The following is a 20,458-nucleotide window of genomic DNA, read 5'->3' on the forward strand; positions in this document are numbered from 1 at the left end:
AGAGAGAGAAAGAAAGAAACTATTTGCTGTGTGTGCATTTCTGTCCCCATGACTGCTTCTGCTGAAGCTTATTTTGATCAGTTTTTAAGTGTGTCTCTGTTCATTTGAGCATCAATATACAGGATTTGTGTTTGTGTGTGTACTTGCAGTGAGTGTATGTATCACATGTTTCTACGTGCATGAGTGTATGTGCTGTACGTGTGCACTTCAACAAAGGAGCAGCGGTTTACCACCTTCATCTGTAGTGATAAAGCCTCTGCTGCATGTGAATGAACTTCCTGTATTTCTGCATGAATGTAAGAGCTGAGCTTCCCTCTGGATTTGAACAAAGACATCGTTTCAATACACCCACAGACACACTGCTGGATTAAGTGTTTTTTTTGGAGGGTTCCAGTGCGGGGAGCCAGGAAATAGCCCGGACCTCCATCTGAAAACAGATGGAACCCTCTGAAACCAACAACGTTACTGTTGCAACATCCAGTATTTTATAATTTCTTGGCTCAATTTTCACAACAGATTTTCAATTTTCAAAACTTTTAACAAAAAATGCTATACAGATATATATAATATGTAATTCTATGTAATACATCACACAGAAGGTTTATTAGAGCGTCACAGCAATTCATATGTTTATCACTGATTTTGAATCATTGTAGCATTTTAAAATAAAATGATCATTTGACAATAAGGCTGTCAAACAGGAACTAATTCTTAACAAAACAGTCTGCAGTGGCCATTTCCTCAAGATCATACAAATAATAATGAGGGGAAAATTGGAATTTATGCAGAGGTCCATATTTGAAACACCAAACTTTAGATATTCCAATCACTTGTAAGTTTAATCATCTAAAACATAGTAAGCTGAGTAATACTGTAAACAGTTTACACTATTGTATTGTACTATTGTAACAGTTACTCAGTACGTTGCTACATATTGACACATATTGCCTTTTCTATTTCCACTGCTGCCTACATTTGACATGTATTCCAGTGGTGATGAAGTAAAAAGTAATTATGCTGCTGCTCTCCAGGGAAATGTTAAAATATGGAGAAATGCTTGCAAACACATGTTAAGTACTGAAAGTTGTGCCAATATGAGGTGTCTGGATTCTCAGGACTCTGCACATGATTTAGTGTTTGCACTTTCTTTATAAGGACAGTATTTTCTGTTTAAAAGTTTAGAGTCAGTTTGGTTCTTGGCATTCGGAGTTTTGCACACTGAAAAATGTGGAAACTCAGCCAAAGCCATCGTAAAATATTGTGCCATGTGTGGAAGGCAAAGTCAGCTGACCGAGGCTGAGAAACTAATGATAACTTCCGAGTTTCATTTTGGTTTGTTTAGCTTGATTTTGTCCAATTCTAGGCTAATTATGGTTGAAACAGAAGTCACATGACTGACAAGCAGCTTGTTTATGAGACAGCATTCTATTTCCTGCCAATCTGTTGGTTGTCGATCCAAAACAAATCTGAGTCTAACACTTTTATGTACACCCTTCTCTGTTGTGACATTTTGTTCAGCTTTCCAAGATATTCTTTCTACCCATAATCCCTCCTGTTTTTGGATTATTCCCTCTGATTACATAATTGTACATTCTCACCTTTCACACAGCATCATTAGTGCTTTGACATACAAAGTGAACTTTGACATACAAAGTGAACAAAGATTTATCAGATAAGTTAAGCAGTAAATAAACACATCTAAACACTGATAATGCATGTGTGTATGTTTCTGTGTCTGAAGGTTGAAAGGAAATGAAAAACAAAAGTCATTATTATACAAGTCATTTCTGAGTTTATTGCTATTAAACTGATCAGAACAAGATCCTAAAACAGCATCCATTCACTCATCATCAAACAGTTAAAATCATATCAACAGACACAAGAAAATTAACACTTTGACAAATTTATAAGGCAATATAAACTCAAGGCCTCTGTTAGTGTTTATTGACAAGTACCACAGTCAACCCAGGTGATTTCTACATTTCTGCTTAAATATCACTTTCATTAAAATCTCTCTTCTCACTCTGCCTCTCTCTCTCTCTCTCTCACTCACTCACTCTATAAAAATACTCATTTTTGTCCTAATTAACATGCCACAAATCATCTTTTTCAAGCCTGTCTATCTGTGCGGCTAACATCCCTTTCTGTTAAGGTTTTGGTGTTATTTCAACTGCATTTTGCCCTGTAAAATGCTGTAAAGCAAGTAGCAGGAGGTGAGATAACTGATGTTTTCTAGTTAAATAACAGTTCCTGTCTTTATGTTGTTGGTGAGAACAACACGCTCTATATTATATTTCTAAAATACTACTACTTGCTCATCTCTGCAGACATTTTCCTCTTCTTTGATATATCCTGCAAGACACAGCCCAGCTCCCAGTAATCTAGAGATTACATTCTTCCACTACGAAAGAAAATTAGAAATTGTAGGATACAAACAATTAGATGACAAGATCTTTTTTTTCTGTACTCAGCTTCAATTAAAAGGAAGCCTAAAATGTTTTCTATGCTAATGTAAAAGACCTGTTGCTTCATACCCAGCAACTATATCAATCTGCTCTCATTTCAACTCAGGGATTAGCAGTGATGTAGACGTAGATTTAAGCACGTCCATGGTGACCTCACAGTGAAATCCTCTCTCCTTGCACGAGACGACCTCGGACAGCCCAGGTATCCTGCAGGAGCAAAAGAGTTAAAGGGTCAGTTCACCCAAAACAAACTGTATGGATTTTCTTGTCTGCAGTAGCCAAATATTAGAACTAATGGTTTCAGTGCTTTTCATGCAATTTGCATTAAACAGATATTCCAGCAATTTAGTATTTCACTTTCATAAACTTGCAAGAAACACATTTTAAAAAGGAATGGTCGAAATAGAAGCAGCAGAGGCCTAGATATTCAAGTTCAAGTTCCAGAAACACTGCATCCTACATTTCCCATAATGCAACGCAATAACATCTTTCTTTAGACTCCCTATGCCTTATAAATGCCCACTTCTTCGAAATCCTGCAACACCACCACTTTGTAATTCTGGCTTTCTGTTAAGTTTTAAGTCTAAAGATAAATTGAAAAATAACCCTGATGACATCATCAGGGTTAATTTTTCAAATTTTGGAAAACTCTCTCCAGAGCCGTGTAAGATGTTATAAAACTGTTTTCACAGGCAAGTGAGTAGGACTCCTCGTGACAAGTAAACTGAACTTCATGTGTAAAATCACTGGGAGTGCACCTTTAATGTCTTACTTTTCTTTCTAATTATTACTCACAAGTGTTTCAGTAAAATATTTTTTTTGATGCAACAATTACTTCCATGTCACATGGTAAGTATTAATATGAACATGACCTTTAAAAATGAAGGAGTTTAAAAGGTTTCAACAAAATCACATATTGCATATTAATGCAAATTGGCAAAACATCACACTTCATGCTATGTTTTTTCACTGTTTACATTTGCTCATCGAATGTGATAAGTTAGCCAATTACCAAGTTAGCCAAATTACTTTTAATTGTGTTCTAAAGATTCATTATTATGAGAGTCTTGCTTTGCTTGATTTCAGTTCTATGTATGATAATGGCTTGTATCAACACTGAAGTCACATGCTGCTGTGTTTCTGCTGAATTGGGCTCCAGGCTCGCAACTACAATATGCTTGTTTCTTTGCGAAGGCTGACCACAAAGTAAATGTAGCTCATGACAGGGACATATAATGGGATATTTTATTACACTCCTCCTCACAAACTGTATCTCCTGCTTGTAAACAATAACAAAATACTGTATAAACTGGTGATGTTATTAGTGCTGCCAGACATTAGTTATAACATGCCACTGCAATTGTACCCCTTCATAAATATCTGTTCAGCTACAAAGATGACTCATTTTCACATTGGTGTACATCACGAACATGTACATTATCTACTTAAGATGTTGGTGAACATCAGGTGGATCACTGGGAGCAGAGTGTACCCTGCAAAATGAGTAAAATGGCACCATATACAGATTCTGAGGTGGCTGCCAGGGTAGCCACTACTTAGCCCACACATAGATGATTACATCTAACAGCTAAACCTGTGTCTAATTTTGTATCCAACACAACTTTAAGGGTTCAGTTTGTTATTGCTGCTCTCTGCTCTCTCATCGCACTAAGCTTTAAAGTATATTCCTACAGGGAGTGATTCGAGATTAGACAACAAATATCAACACTGTGCATGCTTGCATTCATTTTTATAAATCTATTTTACGGGAACTGCTATAAAAATAGTAAAGCATATGACTTTTGTGAGTCATCAGTGCTCACTGTCATGCCAACAGTTCCATTTTGCAAGGACGGACACATTTAGAAACTACAAGCCAAATATCAACAACTTACATGCTGTTCATTCTCATAATTATTGTACATCCAGTCGTGTATGATTGAGTGTACACTTATGCAAAAATCAAAACTTAACCAAACAGTATCACACACTTAAAACCTTTTCCATGTCATCCATGTTGTTACGGTAACTGTAATAGAGAATGTTTAAAAAGATGAATGAGATGTGAATTTTAAATGTCTCACCTGGAAGGCAATTTCACTGCCGATAGCGTACTTCCTGGCTGCGATCTCCTGCACCTCCTTCTCGATATTTTCCTGCGTGGTTCCCTTCACGTTGATGTAATAACAGTCAGCGCCTGCATAGTGGCAGGAGATAGCCTGAAACACACACACACACACACACAGTTTAGGTGAGAGTGACTCTCCTCAACATGAAGCCTTTTCATATTCAGCCACTTTGGTGAGTTCTTCTAACCAGAGAAGCTACTTTAAATCTTGAATCAAAGTGTTATTGGTTTTATAATTATATTTCTAATCGTTTCAATCTTTCTATTTTCTTCTGAGTTTTCAGCAAGTTTGCTTCAAAAAATATCGGGACACTGGGTGGATTATGGGTAATGTAGTACCTTGCGGAAGCCCTTTGTCTGGTTCATGCCAGAGCCGTGGATCAGCAGCGGGTGGAAGAAGACCGTGTCACCCTTCTCCATCTCTAGGTGCACCCTGGGGTGCTGCGGGTTGTATCCACGTATTCCGTGGTACATCTTGTTCACCCCACCCTGAAGGACACACACAGTGCAGAGGCAGTGCTTGTGTGTGTGTGTAACTCATTGCAAGTGTAATCATGTTTCCTGTAGATTTTCGTGACTGTGTGTTTGTACCTCCCACTCGGGGTAGTCGTGCTCCTGCAGCGTGCTGGTGTGTGTTCCCGGCAGCACGACCAGGCAGCCGTTCTGCCTGGTCACTTTCTCCATCGCTGTCCAAGAGCAGACAATCCGGTCGGCTGGTCGGAACGGGAAGTAATGCAGATCCTGATGCATCGGGTGACGGGACGTCTTCTTACCTGAAACAGCAGGAGACAGAAATCTCATAACAGCTGAACCTGGTTTAAAAAAACTAAAGAAACACTGTTGTGTGTGGCGTTTTTTCTTTTCAAATATGTGGGGAATCTTTGTCTTGTTTTTTGTAATCGCTTCATACCTGCATCAGGAGGTTTGTTGATCAGCATGGTGTGCATGGCCATGATATTGGGTCCAGTAAAACACTCCACATACTTCAGGATCTGACATAGAATCAGTTCAGTGTTCAGGCTTAAATCATTTCATACTTAAGTAGCTTTGCAGATATAAATCTCTTGATGACATCAGGTTTTGTTAGTAGAATTTTATTCATCTCTATGTTTTTGATACTAACTTTGAAAATAAACTGATAGAAGGTTTGGAAAAAAAAAAAAGTTTGAAGCCCACAGAGTAAAATAAGTGACTTGTGTGTCTTGTTGTACCTGCGGTAAGGAGCAGTACCGGAATAGTTCAGGATCCTCCTGGAAGTCCTGGAGTTTGGAGACCGCTTTCTGATCTGGAACAAACTCTGACTTAACGATCGCCACATCCCTCATCACCACCAGACCAGGAACCTTCACTTCCTGGCGACAGATCCGTTCAAACTCCTTCCTGAAGAACGAACATGGAGCCCATTCAGCATCTCACAATTGTAAGGCACTTTGTGTAGCAATATATAAAAGTAGTCTATCTGCAGGTTTTTACAAAAGTTCATTGTTTCACTGTGGAGTCATAGGTTTACTTTTTAAGAGTCACTTTGACACAAAGATACAAAAATAGTAGTATGGAATTTCTGAATCTCAGTTACAAACTGTGTGTTTTTATGTTTATACGCTGGGGTAAACGAAAAAAATCTTTGCAGTTGTCAAAGTTACTGATCTCACCTAAACATGTCGATGTCCTCCTCAGACACCAGATTCTTGATGAGAATGAAGCCATTTTCCTCATAGAAGTGTCGCTGTTCTGGGGTCAGCAGGTCGTTATCAAAAGTGTATCTACCAGAAAACACACAACAATATCACCACGTTATCTACTTTCATTGTTAGTTGGAAAGAAAAGCTATTGTAGACAGGAAATTATTGATAGATGGTGTGCTTGTGAATGTTGCATTCAAGTCACTTTGGATTTACAGTAAATTCAAGCTGATGAGTAAGAAAAAAACAGTCACTACCACCTGGTGGTGATAACAGGAAGGACAAATGAGACTTTTTCTGGAACTTTTAAACAACCTTAAAGGTAGGCTTGTTTTGTTGTTGTCTTCTGAATAAATTAAACTGAATGCACCACCAGCTGCTAATACACAGATGCACACATACAGTAGAGTGCAGGAAAGTAGGTCATTATGGGACGTGACTGAAGGCAGCACTGGAGAAACTGTGTCAAAGGGGGAATGACTAACACCGATTGCATAATTGTGCATAAGAAAACCTTTAGACTGAGGCAACTGTTGAGGCTGCAAAATGTATTGGAGTTACAAAATCAACTAAAACTGAAGGTTTGTCCTTACCTCAGCTTGTGTGGGTGACTGTAGGTGAAGGTTTGGGCAGAAGTTGGTGCAGCCGCCTGAAGGAGTTAAGTCAAGGAGGAAGGCAGGAAGCAGTAAATATGCTGAGTGAAATGTACAATTTCCACAAGTTTGGTAAAAAATCCAATCACGACTCTCTTTAAGATTTTTGCGTGGGATTGATACATGGCCAGAACTAAACTTTGAGATGCATTACTCCCTTACATTTCTCCCAAAATCCAACAAGTAGCCTTAATAAGCCCATTTACAATATATCTACACTTTTTTTTTTACACTTTTCCCAAGGTGCACTTTGGTTTACAGTGGTCTGTTTAAGTAAAACTGTATCCCAACACCCAACTGTAAAAATACTCTATTACAAGTAAAAGTCCTGCAATCAAAATTTTGCTTAAGTTAACATACAGAAGTATTAGTAACACAATGTATTTAAAGTATCCAAAATAAAAACACTTGTTATGCTCATTATAGCCCCTTTCAGACTATTATATAAAATATTAGTATTTTTCATTTTCCACTACATTTCAGAGGGAAATACTTTACTGTGCTATATTTTTCTGACATCTAGTTACCTTCATCACTTTACACAAGATTTTACATACAAAACATATAATCTTCTTATAAAATGATGCACTGTTATACATTGAACTACCAAATACTGTAGTATGTCAAGTACCATCCACAACATTAGCAGCTCCTTACATGTTCATGCATCAATAATGATAATAATCCAATAATATAAGTACCATGCATGAGTGAATGTACTCAGTTACTTTTCATCACTGATTGGCTACTTTGTTCATGTGTAGGATCAACATCAACTCAACTTTGTTAAACCTGCATTAATGCTGCATGAAAAAACAGCACGAAAAGAGAAAAGCAAAACACAGAAAGTGTTCTGATTTAATTAATTTACTGGTTATTAATAGTCTTTCAAATCGTACGGAAGCCGAGAACATCCGTGCTTGCAATTATTACTTTATTACCGTTATCTCGACATAACAAAGCTCGTTTTCTCGTGATAACAGGTTAATTGATCTCGTTACTGTATTGTACTGTATAGCAATCAAAGAATGGGCTCCATCAGTATAATACAGAAGCTGCACATGTGACAGCTGTGTATCTAATATGTACTGTATATGTAATATGTCACATATGTGAATCTTCTGTAAACTGCTTTAGCAACAACATGTTTTTTTCATGCCAATAAAGCTCTTTGAATATCGACCTTTTGTTTTCCCGAGATAACGGCATTAAAAAACATAATTGCAAGCACGGCCGTTCTCCACTTCCGTACTTTTGAGTGCTAGAAGAAATTCATTAATTACGCATTTATAAACCTATTTACTCGCCTACATTATATCTCTCTATCTGTCCTCCAGGAGGCCTGTTGTCCACCGCGGGACCCCGGCCTGGCACAGCCGAGCTGCCCACCGCTCAGTGTGCAGCAAACGGCTACCGGATCAGCCTGTTCCGCTCTGTCAGGCAGAGCTGTTATAACATAGCGGAAAATAGCGGAATGAAAGGATACGATCACAGCAGGTGGTCGATCAAGATGATTGATCAGCAGTCTGAGTCTCTCCGCAGCCCGTGACATTTTCCAGTCAGTTAGTGATCCGGTGATCCCGGTGAACACGGAAAACTATTCCTGACTGGGGCAAAGGGTAATGTTACAGTGATGATAACACACACCCCCTTCCCACTGTCAGTTTCATACAGGTCTGTACAGCCCGACTATTCTGAGGAAAGCGCCTATATCATCCAGTATGTTTCATTCACAGTAGTCTTCTATTGTGCAGAAAGATCTAGTAAAACTAGGTTAGGATTTAAATACCTGTAGCACAGGAGACATGAACACCACAGTATGTTAAAAGGTAAATTTATGCCCACATCACAACAAAAACCTGTTGTATCCACACTATACTGAGGAGATAGTCCCAACAAAAAACAGTAAAGATGACACTAAAGTAAATGCATGGGACAGTTTCTGGAAAAAGATGTTGACGTTAACTTAGTAAAAAAAAAAAAAAAACAACAACAACCCCAAAACAGTATTTCTTCTTCATTTGAGCAGAATAAATTAATTTCCATTCACCTTCCTTTGTTGGTTGGCAGCAGACATGTTAGAAACCTGCTAAAATAATACCCAAAATATCTGCATGCAGACCTAAATGAGAAAATATGTTGTTGTTTTTTCTGTTTTAGGTGAACTGACCCTTTACACATCAAAATTATTAGGAGGAAATACTTAAAGGAAAATTCAATAGTTTATTGCTATAATTAAGTTTATTCAAATTATTTAGATAATTGTATTTATTCAGATTTACGCACAATTTATATTATCAATGTTCAATAATATTTTTGTGTAATATTAAAATTCTGTTCCTGCAGTTTTTATCCAGCAGGTGGCGCCACAAAATCAATAATAAACTTATTGGCTGTTGTCTATACTGTTAATTTCTCTTTTCACGCCTATTAATGTTCATTTTTCTATCTGTCGCCCTGAAAACACTTGTTTGCTTGACTATTTATTTTGTATATGTAGAGAATGAGTTTCCTGTCTGCCTTCCAGCTGACTAGAGTTGCCTAGCATTGGAGTGGAACTAAATGTACTTTCATATTAAATTAGATATTGATTGATTGATTGATTGAATGATTGATAGATTTCATTTGAGTGAGGATAACACAATAAAGCCGAAAGGCTTATTTCCATTGTGGTCCCTTTGGGCAGTGGTTCTCAAACTTTTTCACGTCAAGGACCCCTAAATTGACACAAATTAGACCACGAACCCCCATCTGATAAGATTTTTGCTTTTAGATGTTTTATGACAGAAAATTTATGAAGCATGTGACCAAAATAGTCATACATTCTGTCATTGTGTTGATTATGGATGTAATTATAGTGAAAATAAATTATTCCCCTTTTTGCTGGGGACCCCTGGAATCACCTCAAGGACTCCTGGGGGTCTCTGGACCCCACTTTGAGAACCACTGCCTTTGGAGATGTGGGTGTGCAGAGGTCAAGACGGCAGCTCTGACATGGCAAGAATGACAGAAAAACATGAATCAAATCAATAATACAATACACTCAGCAGGTTATTCACTGTACTAACAACATCAATCAGAACCTCTGTGCTTCATTGGACCATGCATGACCCTACTCACCACTCAGCTAATAAAATTAATTAAAAACTCTGTACATCTGTGATAAATATATCAATATATCAACATTACTTCACAGCCCCCTCAGCAGATTATATACAAGTCTGGGTCTGTCCATAATAATTAAAATAAATAAGATACATCAAAACAAACCAAGAAAATACAACATACGTCATATGTTTAAATATGACAAAACACCACTCTGAGAATGTATGTAGGCAGATGTATGTATGTGTCTGTCTTTATAATGTTAAACATTATGAAAGGAGTTATTTTAATCGCTTTTATTTTAAATACTGTGACCGGAAGCAGTAGAAACACATGCTTTTATTTTTGAATGTTGTAATAGAGATCAAATGCTTTTATTTTGAACGCAACAACCCCTCCCGTCTGCCATATTTGTTTTCCTAGGATGGCGAAGTCATGACCCGCCCTACTCTGTCTTTGATTGGCTTACCCTAATATTCTTACCCTAATCCTAACAAATCACATTCCTCATGTTTAAACCTAACCAACCCAACCAAACGAAGGCAACGAGTACTAGCCAATCACAGACAGAGTAGGGCGGGTCATAACGTCGCCATCCTAGGCAAAAAAATTGGCTTCCCGTCTCCTGTGTCGACAGCAGATCTCCTCCTCCAGCGTCTTTAAACTGCTTTCACCGCCTCACAAACGACATTTTTGGGGGTTCGGTCTGCTGCCCTCCTTCTTCACTCACCCTTCGCATCTCTCTGCGTGTTTCTGTGGATATTTCTTTCTCTGTCGGAAACCAAACACAGACGGAGCTGTGTTTTTAAGGCTACTTCAGTGTGCGGATAAATCGGAGGAGGGTATCCGGGCCTGGCAGCTCCGGAGAGTCGGCTTGAAACGACGGAATTCACCATTTTCAGGTAATTTTGCTCTAATGTCAGTTGTAGAGGAACGCGTCGCCTGTCCGATAATGGACTCCGTGACGTTACATTTTGTGCGGTCGCGAAGGACGAGGGCTGAACAGTGCTGTGTGGAAATAACAACACAGAGGAAACGCCAACTGTAAGAATAATGCTGCCAGATTCTCGCTTTATGTCATATTTTACAACTGCCTTCTGTTTTACCCTTCAAGATTATGAGTGTTGTGTTTGCTCCTTTAAACATAAAACCTCTTATTTTGTTATTTGGGGTGCAGATATTTTGGTTTGTTTACATAACGTATGTATTGGCAGCCAGTTGGCTTCCCCTCAGTGCCAGGAAACCAATGGTACATTATAGAGAAACATTATAGAAAAAATAAGAAAATACCAAAAATACCATAAACATACTGTAAGACCTCATATCACTATTATAGCAATATTGTTCACATTCATCACATCCGTCATGTTTGTGTGCAAGCACTGATTTTCATTTTATCAATGCATTGAGAATTTTCTCTCAGATTTAAAGCAGCCAAGTGTCATTTTTCAGAGTGGAATTATGCATATATGATTACATGAAGCATCTGTGCCTTCCAGAAAACAGTAACTGTAGTTGTATCTTTCGAAAACAGTAGATGTTTCCTTTTCCTAATATGACTCATAATATCAATCTGTGAACATCTGCTTTACTGCTGATGGAAGTGCCTTAAGTCCTGCTTGTGCTGTGTTCAAGTCATACTGGGAGAAATGGAAGAACCAGCTGTAGTAGACATTTCCTCACATCGGCATGGAGACATCCTTTGGCCTGTTGGAATGCCCTTGTTTGAAATGTTTGTGTTTGGCAATTTAATTGGCTGAAAACGACTTTGACTTTTAAATGATTCTTGATATTTGCCAGTTGCATTAAGCTGCTCTGAGGACCTATCTTGTCCAAGAGTACACTTACTCACCTCCCATCCTTCTCTATCTATCTCTCTCTGAAAAAAAAGTGTTGTTTACTACTTGGACAAAGTAGGAAACATCACTTTTTTGTGTGTTGCTTGGACAAAAGTGTCAAATGAATAAATATAAATGAGATAATGGTGCGCATCCTGCCTCTAAATCACCTCCAAGTAACACACAGAAATGTTTTTCCACTTCCTGTTCCTGACCTGGATTTACTTCCACTGTCCTTCATCTGGAACAACTGGCCACTCATTTGTGTATGTGTGTGTGTGTGTGTATTGACCCACATTCAGATCTAGGCTGTTGGCTTTGAGAGTGATACACCCCCAGAGGACAAAGTAATTACCCTGACAGCCCCTTCCCCCTGTCTGTGAGCCGTATAGCAGCGCTCGTATCGATCAGTCTCTGCATTATGTCGCATAGAGCAGGAACATGGAAGCTCAAACATATACACACATTCACTCTATCACCATTTTTTCCTGGGATTGATAGATGAGGATACATCCAGCGAAGTGTCTCGCAGCAGAGACAAACTTTCAGACTTGTGATTGGTTTCAGTTTGAACAGTTAAAGCGTCGTCATGTGATGGAAGTCCAGCGGGTGTCCAGTGACTGGTTTGAAACAAGTATTTACTTGTTAGAAAGATGGACAGTTTGGGTTGCCGTCCAAATTCAGCTATTTCTTCATTTCCTGTTAAAGGGGCATTCCACACATTTTCCACATCAGGCTCAGGCTGTAAAAACCGTTAGCACGCTGTAACGTCCTCTGTGGCTCTGGAGGAGCTTTCCACAGTCTGGGAACAACCCTGATGATGTCATCAGGGGTTATCTCCACTTGATTTTGTGACTATCCAGTGTTCAACAGAAAGCTTGTGTTTCAAACTGGGGGAGTGGAAGGTCTAATAGAGAGCCGCTGTCAAGTTGCATTGTGGGAAGTGTAGGCTCCCTCGTTTTTTGGAACCTAACTGATACTAGGGACTAAATGTGATGAAATGTTGGCCTCCGCTGCTTTTTAAAAAAAAAAATCAGTGTCCCGTGAGTCCTCCAACTTTATGGAAGTGCAATATTAAATCGCCGGAGCGCCTGTTGTGAAATGCAGTTGATGACACTACAGTATTGTGAGGCAAACAGCTTTCTGTCAATAGAAATGTTCTCTACACCGCTGCTTGTTCTAGCGTAACGTTATAAGTATTAAACTGCATAAAATATAGCTGCATCCAGACTGATGATATACCATCATGTGTGGCACAAAGCATGATATCCCACCATGCTTTGCAGCAAAGCTGACTGCACCTGCTGAATATCAGCCTCTAAAACACTGTTGCTATTGACAACCAGGCCAGCAGCTTGCCATCTCTCCCTTTCTCTCTCTCTCCCGTTTATATAACTCCGACTTGTGCAATGTTTTATTGATCAGAGAGGTGTACATATGTGTGTGTGTGTGTGTGCATTTCTATGTTCTCACACCTCATGGTGGTTGTCTTTTTGTGTGCTCTTGTGTATGTGTGTGTGTGCGTGTGTGTGTGTGTGCACTCATGTATCTTTCATTGTGTTTCATTTTATGTCGTGTTTTTATGTTCTTTTTTTTTTAGATCTCTGGTTTATTTGTGTGTATTTGTGATCATGCATTCTGGTGTGTGTTTGTGTATTTACATCCATATTTTTCTGTGTGTGTGTGTGTACATGTGTGTGTGTGTGTGTGCAGAATTTTTTATTTTTTTTTTTGCCTCATGAAGATCTTTCTCTGGTTTTCTGCTGTGTGGGTGAAAAACGTCAGCTCTGTTTCACCTGACAAGGTTTCACCTGAGGAAGAACAGAGAAAGCACAGCACATATAAACGTACATATAAAGCGACAGAGCGTAACAAAATCTGAGAGGAGGACGTGCTGACGGCCCCTGGGGCTGATGGGAAACATCTTCTCAGCAGTGCACTGTCACAGGGTGGACATCATGTAGGTGAAGTAGTAATTATTGGGTTTTTTAGGGGTCTGACTAATTCAAGGGCTTCAGAATGAATACAGTTAGTGTGGGCTTGGAGTAGCATGAACACACACACACACACACACACACATACACACACACACACTCTCTCTCATAAGAAAAGTTATGTGAGCCATGCAAAGAATGTGGAGTGCTGTGAGTTCATTCTCTCTTTCTGTGTGTGTTTGTAGTGCTGTTTTAATATGCAGGAGCTTCACACACACACGCACACACACGCAAACACACACACAGCTTCTGTCTAGCTCTAAAAAGAAAAGAAAAATGTAGGTCATATAGCATCAAACACTTCTGTCACCCTACTTGTGTGTGTGTGTGTGTGTATGAATGTGTTTGGGTGTTAGAAGGGATGTTTGGTCTTGTAGGATGACAGCGTGTGTCTGTTTGTGTGTGTGTGTCAGTGGAAAAGAGAACGGGTGAGTGTGTTATAGGACTGAAAAATGCATCATGATAAAATGTTTCATTTCAGTCGATATTGATAATTATTGATCAACCAAAAACCAGCCATACTGACCAGCTGATCCTTTTTTTATCAACAGTTTCTTCACCGTCTGCACTCCACGCTGTTTCTGTTGTTGTGTCGCATGTCGATGGTGCAACCGAACAACACACCTCTTAAATGATTGGCTGTTTGCTTGTCACTCGTGGCGTGCTCCATTATCAAGGGATATGACAGGCTGTTTATGAGTCAGGGAGGGAGCACGCTTGAGGTTTGTTTGTGCAACCGAACTTTGCGTATTCGTTACCTGCTTTCATGCTGGTTTGCATTTAAAGCATTTCAGTGAAACTATCAAACGTTCTATGGAACAATTTTCTTATTGCTATTGAAGAAGTGTCTGTCGCTATCGTGTCATCGCCCAGACCCAGTGTGTTAGCTTGTCTTTGTTCTCTCACACACACACACACACGCTCTGTCTATCATTATTCCTGTGTGTTTTGGCATCACGCCTTGTCCAATTGCCTGGTTAAATCCCATCATGCTTTGCCAGATGTGTGTGTGTGTATGAAGGGTTGAGTTTGGTGAGTGTGATTGGCTCATAATCTGGAGATTAAGCGGTGGCATTGTTAGAGCAGCAGCAGAAGGGGATTATAGTCACACACGCACACACACACACACACTCACACACACAGAGGTCACATTAAAATAAACTGGCTTGCAGCTCATTCATAAAGTGAGTTGAAATATTCATCACACACACACACACACACTAGTGAGGGTCTGACCACAGAAAGCAACTCGCAAGTCTGTTATTTGTGTCTCTGTGCAGAATGAGTCGAGATTTTTCGACCTTGTTTTTTCCGTTCTAAAATAACACCAGAAGAAATTACACATGATGAAGGAATTTCATGCTTTTTTGTGATTTTCTGTCATTTATATACTGTTGTCATGTTGAATGTCTATCTTAAACTTGCTCAAAGTTCCAAAACTTGAGGTCAACATATATAAAAATGCTCCCTGAAAGTCAGAAGCCAGTTCCCTCAACTTCCCCATCGAACTGACACCAGATTGTTCGCTCGTGCCCTCAAATGACCGTCTGTTCTGTAGCCTTTGTTGTTCAGATTGTCTCATCTGTTGCTCATGTTGTCCACTTGCATGTTCTGGATCGGATTTATTTTATGTAGTTTATATTTCGAGTAAAGAATGGGTGAGGGAAAAGAAGCAAAATCGGACTACTATTGATTGTTTTCGTAGCGTCCCAGCGCTGACCAATCAGAACAGAGCGGGGCCTTAAAGAGACAGGAGCTGAAACCTTCTGTTTCAAACAGAGGCTGAACTGAGGGGTCAATAAAGAGTTGTTTTTTTAACTGCAAATCATGCAAAAAATATCCCTCTAGAGCCCCAGAATAAAAATATAGATCTTTAAAAATTCAAATCTTGTGTTTCTCATAGTGATGATCTGATCACTTAACATCACCTAATGAACCCAAATGACCCCTCACGTCACTGAATCCAAAACCCCTAAACTCACTGGTTGAAGAAATATAGGCCTCACATTCCTGAGAGGTTTGTCACTCCTGAGATATCAAATTCAAAATGTTTCTCATGATCCAAGTAGGACTGCAACTAACGATTATTTTCATTCTTTCTCCACTAATCTATAATCTTAGTTTATTTTTTACTCAGTTATTCAGAGTTTTTGCCATTTTTTGCTTTGAAAATAAATACATACCAATACATATTCTGTCCGATGAGTAATCGCTTCAGCTCTAATTACAAGATCATAATACAAGAATGTACACACACACACACACACACACACACACACACCAACATACAAATAAGGCACAGTGTTCTTGCTGAGAGTCAGCTGTAGTTGACACTCTGCTGTTCAGTACATCTCGTCCTACACAACTCTCACCATCTGCCCGCTTCTCTAAAAACATTTTTCAACCCGTCTCACATAATGATAACAATATTACTACCCTAACTGCAGTTTAATTAAATCTGCTCAATTCACAGTCAGATCTAGTTTTTAGAGGACGTTGTTCAGCTCTCATTGGGATGGAACCTACGAGCTCTCGGATTTCGAGACGTACTCTTTCCAACTGCGTCTCTCACCCCGCTGTCTCCTCTAACTTTAAATTCCAGTCTATGTTTCCTTTTTAATCTCGACGAGGAATCTCTAATTATGCCCTTCTCTTCTCGGCGGGTTAATCATTGCCTCACAGACAGGCGTTATCTGCAATCAGTGCCAGCAAAGTGCATCGTGGGGTTCACGGGAAAGTCAGGAAAATTGGACAACCTAGAGAAAAAAAAACACAGCCGGGCCCTGTCGCCTCTTAATGAACCCATTTCTAATGAATTCTATTAAGGATGTGGTTGTAGTCCTCACAGGTCTCCGTCCCCCCCCCTCCAGACTCTTCTGGTTTTATATTTCAGAAGTTCTTCACCGTATTAGCACCAGTAAGCGTCTCATTCATCATTATCTGAAAGGTCAGATCAGTTCGAGGTCAGTATCTCCACGCACGTTCGTACACGCTCACAGCATAATAATCTGATCTAATCTGATTAAAGCAACACTTGTGCATGAGCAGTGATAGCTGCCGTGACTGAACAGATTAAGAACAGACAGTCTGATATGACAAAAACAGAAAAACCACTCAGTACAAGAGGGTTCGCTTGACGGGACGTCTCTGGAAAGTGCACCGTAGCAGTGAGCAGATGGCATCAAAGATAGAAACTAGATAAAACTAGTAAAGAGCAAACAGTGCTTCCTCGTGAACGCTGCAGAGCTCCAGTCAGGCGAGAAATGGAAAATTCGTCCCATCATGTTTCTTTATTGGTGGCTGCAGGGGAAGATGAAGAGGAGTAGAGAAAGTCCTTAAGTGTTTAAGATATAGAGATAGAGAGCACATCCACAGACCAATATATGTGAATTCAAGGTGAACTAACCATAGTTGGTGACACCCTAAAAGATTTCATGTAACGTTTCGGGGAATCTTTTAACTAGGGCGAGCTACAACCATCATTTTCTCTGTTTTTAGTCTTTGTGCTAAGCTAAGCTAACTGGCTGCTAGCTGTAGCTTCATATTTAGCCCACAGACATAAGAATGGTTTCAATCTTCTAACTTTCAGCAGGAAAGTGAATATTTGTATTATATGTATTTCCCAAAATGTGGGGCTATTCTTTTCAGTATTTAAAGGCAATGAGTAGAACCCATTCGTTCCTTGGTTTAGATATAAGACCTCAAAACCTTTTTGTACTGACTGAAATGTGTCTGTAGCACAGAGTATTGAAAACTGTCAACACTGAAAGTTAGCATCACATTTGTTATCATTTCCACTTATTCACTGATCAGATAGATTCTCATTTACATCAAACTTTTGCCAATTTTGGACTATTTTATTCAGGCAAAGTTCTTGCAGGACAGCTGCTGTTAGGAAAACTTCCCTTCTTTTGTTACATTGATATAGAGTGTTGTAGAGAAGCATGTTTATATTTCTCATAGTAAGATATCCAAAAATGTTTTTCTATCTCTATGGAAGTATTGACAAATGTCAAGCCATATGCATTAAAGAAATTGTGTGTGATTGACACACAGACCATGCTGGAAGTGATCATTTAATTCTTTCTGTTTACATGAACTCAGTCTGTTTTAACTAAGTTAAAACACCTGAAGTCCACACAAAGATATTCTATGTGTGATGTAATGAACTGATGGGAAACGCTGGGCCGGGACCTGGCTCGGCACAAAGACAGGAAAAAGCCCAGGCCTCTATTGGATGATGTGAGCAGCACACACACACACACACACACACATACAAATACACACAAAAATGGCACCTCAGGGACCCCCCAACACCTGTTCCCAAAGGCCTCAGGGAGGGAGGAGGGGGGGGGGGGGGGGGGGGGGGGTGAATGGAGATGGTGGGGTTTGAGAAAGAGGATGCATGAAGGAAACCCATAAAACAGAAAAAGGAAGAGGAGGAGAGGTGATAACAGAGGGAGGGAGGAGGGTGAAGCTCTGATCTATTTGTGTAAGACGACCTGTCGTTCTTAGAAATCTCTGTGTGGTTGAGCTTTGTTTTGTTTTGTGTGTTGTCGGGTGTGTAGCCGCTGTTGCTATCATGTGACTGTCGAGGATTTTAAAGCTGCAGTTGACAGTTTAGCGTATAGATGAACACAACTGTCAACTGTTTGCTTTTCCACGCAGCTTTTGAAATTTGTTCAACTGAACATGTTGCATTCAGGGGATTTTTTAGTCAAGACACAAATGTAAAAATATTCAGTAAACATCCAACGCTTTGCAGCAAATTCTGCAAACATTTCAGTTATTTAAACAAGAGGATGTCTGAGACTTAAAGATATATTTATAGTTTCTTGTTGCAAAGTTTCATAATGTTAATGAAGTTCTTCTTTTAGTAAGCGTGAAAGTTTATACTGAGACCTTTGTTTTCCTTTCACTCTTTCTATTTCGGTACGTCATTTGCATAATATACTCAATTGGTAGCATAGCGTGTGTGTGTGTGTGTGTGTGTGTGTGTGTCATCTTCAGCTTATACAGTTTCCCATCTCTCTCCACTGGAATGTGCCATCTCCAGCTGTGTGTTTGGATTTACCAACCAAACATCCAGACAGGAAAACACACATTCTTGTACATCATATTCATCCAGCTGTGTGTGCGTGTGTGTGTGTGTGTGTGTATGTGTGTGTGTGTGTGTGTATGTGTGTTTGCGTGTCCGTGTCCTACAGACCGGAAGCTTCTCATTAACCCTTGTTAGTCTGGTGTGGATGCACTGGGACAGACGAGCGTTATGTAAGAGACAGACAAGAGGAGGGTGTTGATTTCACAAACACTCCGCGGGGAGACATTGTATACGTGTGCAGGAGCAGCAGCGACTGGAGAAACAAAGACAGGGTTAACAGCAGGAGGTCATCTTTTTCCTTACAAAATATATAAATATAACACCAACATATATTAGTGGTTATAATACATACACTATGACTTTTACTGCCACAAAAGGATTGTTATTTTTTTCAAGGCCAAGTCTTCAATATGCTTCAATAAGCTGCAGAATGTGTGTATTTACGTGTTTATGTCTCACTGTCAGCCTGAGTAAAACGCCATATACACACAAAACCAGTTAGACACAACACCACGCAGCTACGCACACAGTTAATTACTGCAAGTCACTTGTTTATACACAAACAACATAGTTTAAAAAGCAAAAGGGAACAACAGCGCTGACCGACTTGAACGCTGGTCAAAAAGCGCGTAACCTGGCAACCTGATCACACAATACTCCTAGTAGATCAGACGACCGTGTAGCTGAGTTCCTGCTGCTGATGGGTGATAGTCATGTAACATCACCTTGAATAAATGTGGACTTACGCTCCTCACTGAATCCGCCTGTTGTTGTAGTTTAAAGGAAAAACAACATTTTGATAGAGCAAGGCCAAGAGACTTTTCACAAGGTTGTAATTTTCAGAAACATTTTTTTCGTCCACTTGGAAGCAACACAGCAAGTGGTAAACACAACACTGACATCATTAGAGTCCCAACGATTACTTGATTTATCAATTAGTTGCCTTCTATTAAATTAATCGGCAACTATTTTGATAATCGATTAGTTGCTTTGAGTCATTTCAAGCTTCTCAAATGTGAATATTTTCTGGTTTCTTTAGTCTTTTATGATAGCAAATGAAATATCTTTGGGTTGTTGACTGTTGTGGACAAAACAAACATTTGAGCATTGACACACAAACACAAACACAAACACACACACACACAAAATACATACATAAGCATACAAAGCACAGCTAGCCTAGATTGCACTATAGTCTACCTGCAGCTGAGAGCCTCGGCTCCTAACAAGTGTGTGTGTGTGTGTGTGTGTGTGTGGGATTGATTACAATGCCGTCGTGAACAACTGATAAGAGGATCATCCATCCTGCAGACGATCTCTGTTTCGTAATTGGAAGATAGAGCGTATTGCCTTTGGCTTGACCTCAAGCTAACCCCCCCCCCCCCCCATGCAAACACACACACACACACACACACACATCGATACATACACAGTGTGTTGGCTTTTTTTTAACCTCACCCTCCTCTCGCAGCAAACGGATGACACTGGGGTG

General features: G+C 39.6%; 2 protein-coding genes across 4 annotated transcripts in view; one reads left to right on the forward strand and one right to left on the reverse strand.

Moving 5' to 3' along the window:
• Positions 1-1,766: 1,766 nt before the first annotated feature.
• phyh (phytanoyl-CoA 2-hydroxylase) lies at positions 1,767-8,593 on the reverse strand. 2 transcript variants are annotated; one of them, XR_006093956.1, is made up of 10 exons: positions 8,415-8,593; positions 6,869-6,924; positions 6,246-6,356; positions 5,805-5,973; positions 5,504-5,585; positions 5,185-5,366; positions 4,933-5,082; positions 4,550-4,684; positions 2,535-2,672; positions 1,767-2,401 (listed from the first exon to the last, which is right to left on the reverse strand). XR_006093956.1 is itself a non-coding variant. In XM_042403458.1 (9 exons), exons 1-9 carry the CDS (start codon positions 8,478-8,480, stop codon positions 2,619-2,621), a joined length of 1,005 nt encoding a protein of 334 aa, XP_042259392.1. In that variant the 5' UTR covers positions 8,481-8,593; the 3' UTR covers positions 1,767-2,618. The 2 variants fall into 2 exon arrangements, 1 of the variants encoding a protein (XP_042259392.1); XM_042403458.1 differs by having other exon boundaries at positions 1,767-2,672.
• Positions 8,594-10,656: 2,063 nt separating this feature from the next.
• Positions 10,657-20,458, forward strand: part of cdk17 (cyclin-dependent kinase 17) — a 39,891-nt gene continuing 30,089 nt past the window's right edge. For both annotated transcript variants that reach the window (XM_042403850.1, XM_042403853.1), the window contains exon 1: positions 10,657-10,935. The gene's annotated coding sequence lies outside the window, so the exon portion shown is untranslated. The remainder of the gene's footprint in view (positions 10,936-20,458) is intronic.

Source organism: Thunnus maccoyii, chromosome 23 (genome assembly GCF_910596095.1).
Source record: "Thunnus maccoyii chromosome 23, fThuMac1.1, whole genome shotgun sequence".
NCBI classification, from domain to species: domain Eukaryota; kingdom Metazoa; phylum Chordata; class Actinopteri; order Scombriformes; family Scombridae; genus Thunnus; species Thunnus maccoyii.

Coding starts and splice junctions, on each gene's coding strand:
- phyh (XM_042403458.1), bottom strand. CDS start 8,480: ATGTCACGGGCTGCGGAGAGACTCAGACTGCTGATCAATCATCTTGAT. Junction 5,586..5,804: donor GGTACTGCTCCTTACCGCAG/GTACAACAAGAC, acceptor ATTCTATGTCAG/ATCCTGAAGTATGTGGAGTG. Junction 5,367..5,503: donor CAACAAACCTCCTGATGCAG/GTATGAAGCGAT, acceptor CTGCTGTTTCAG/GTAAGAAGACGTCCCGTCAC.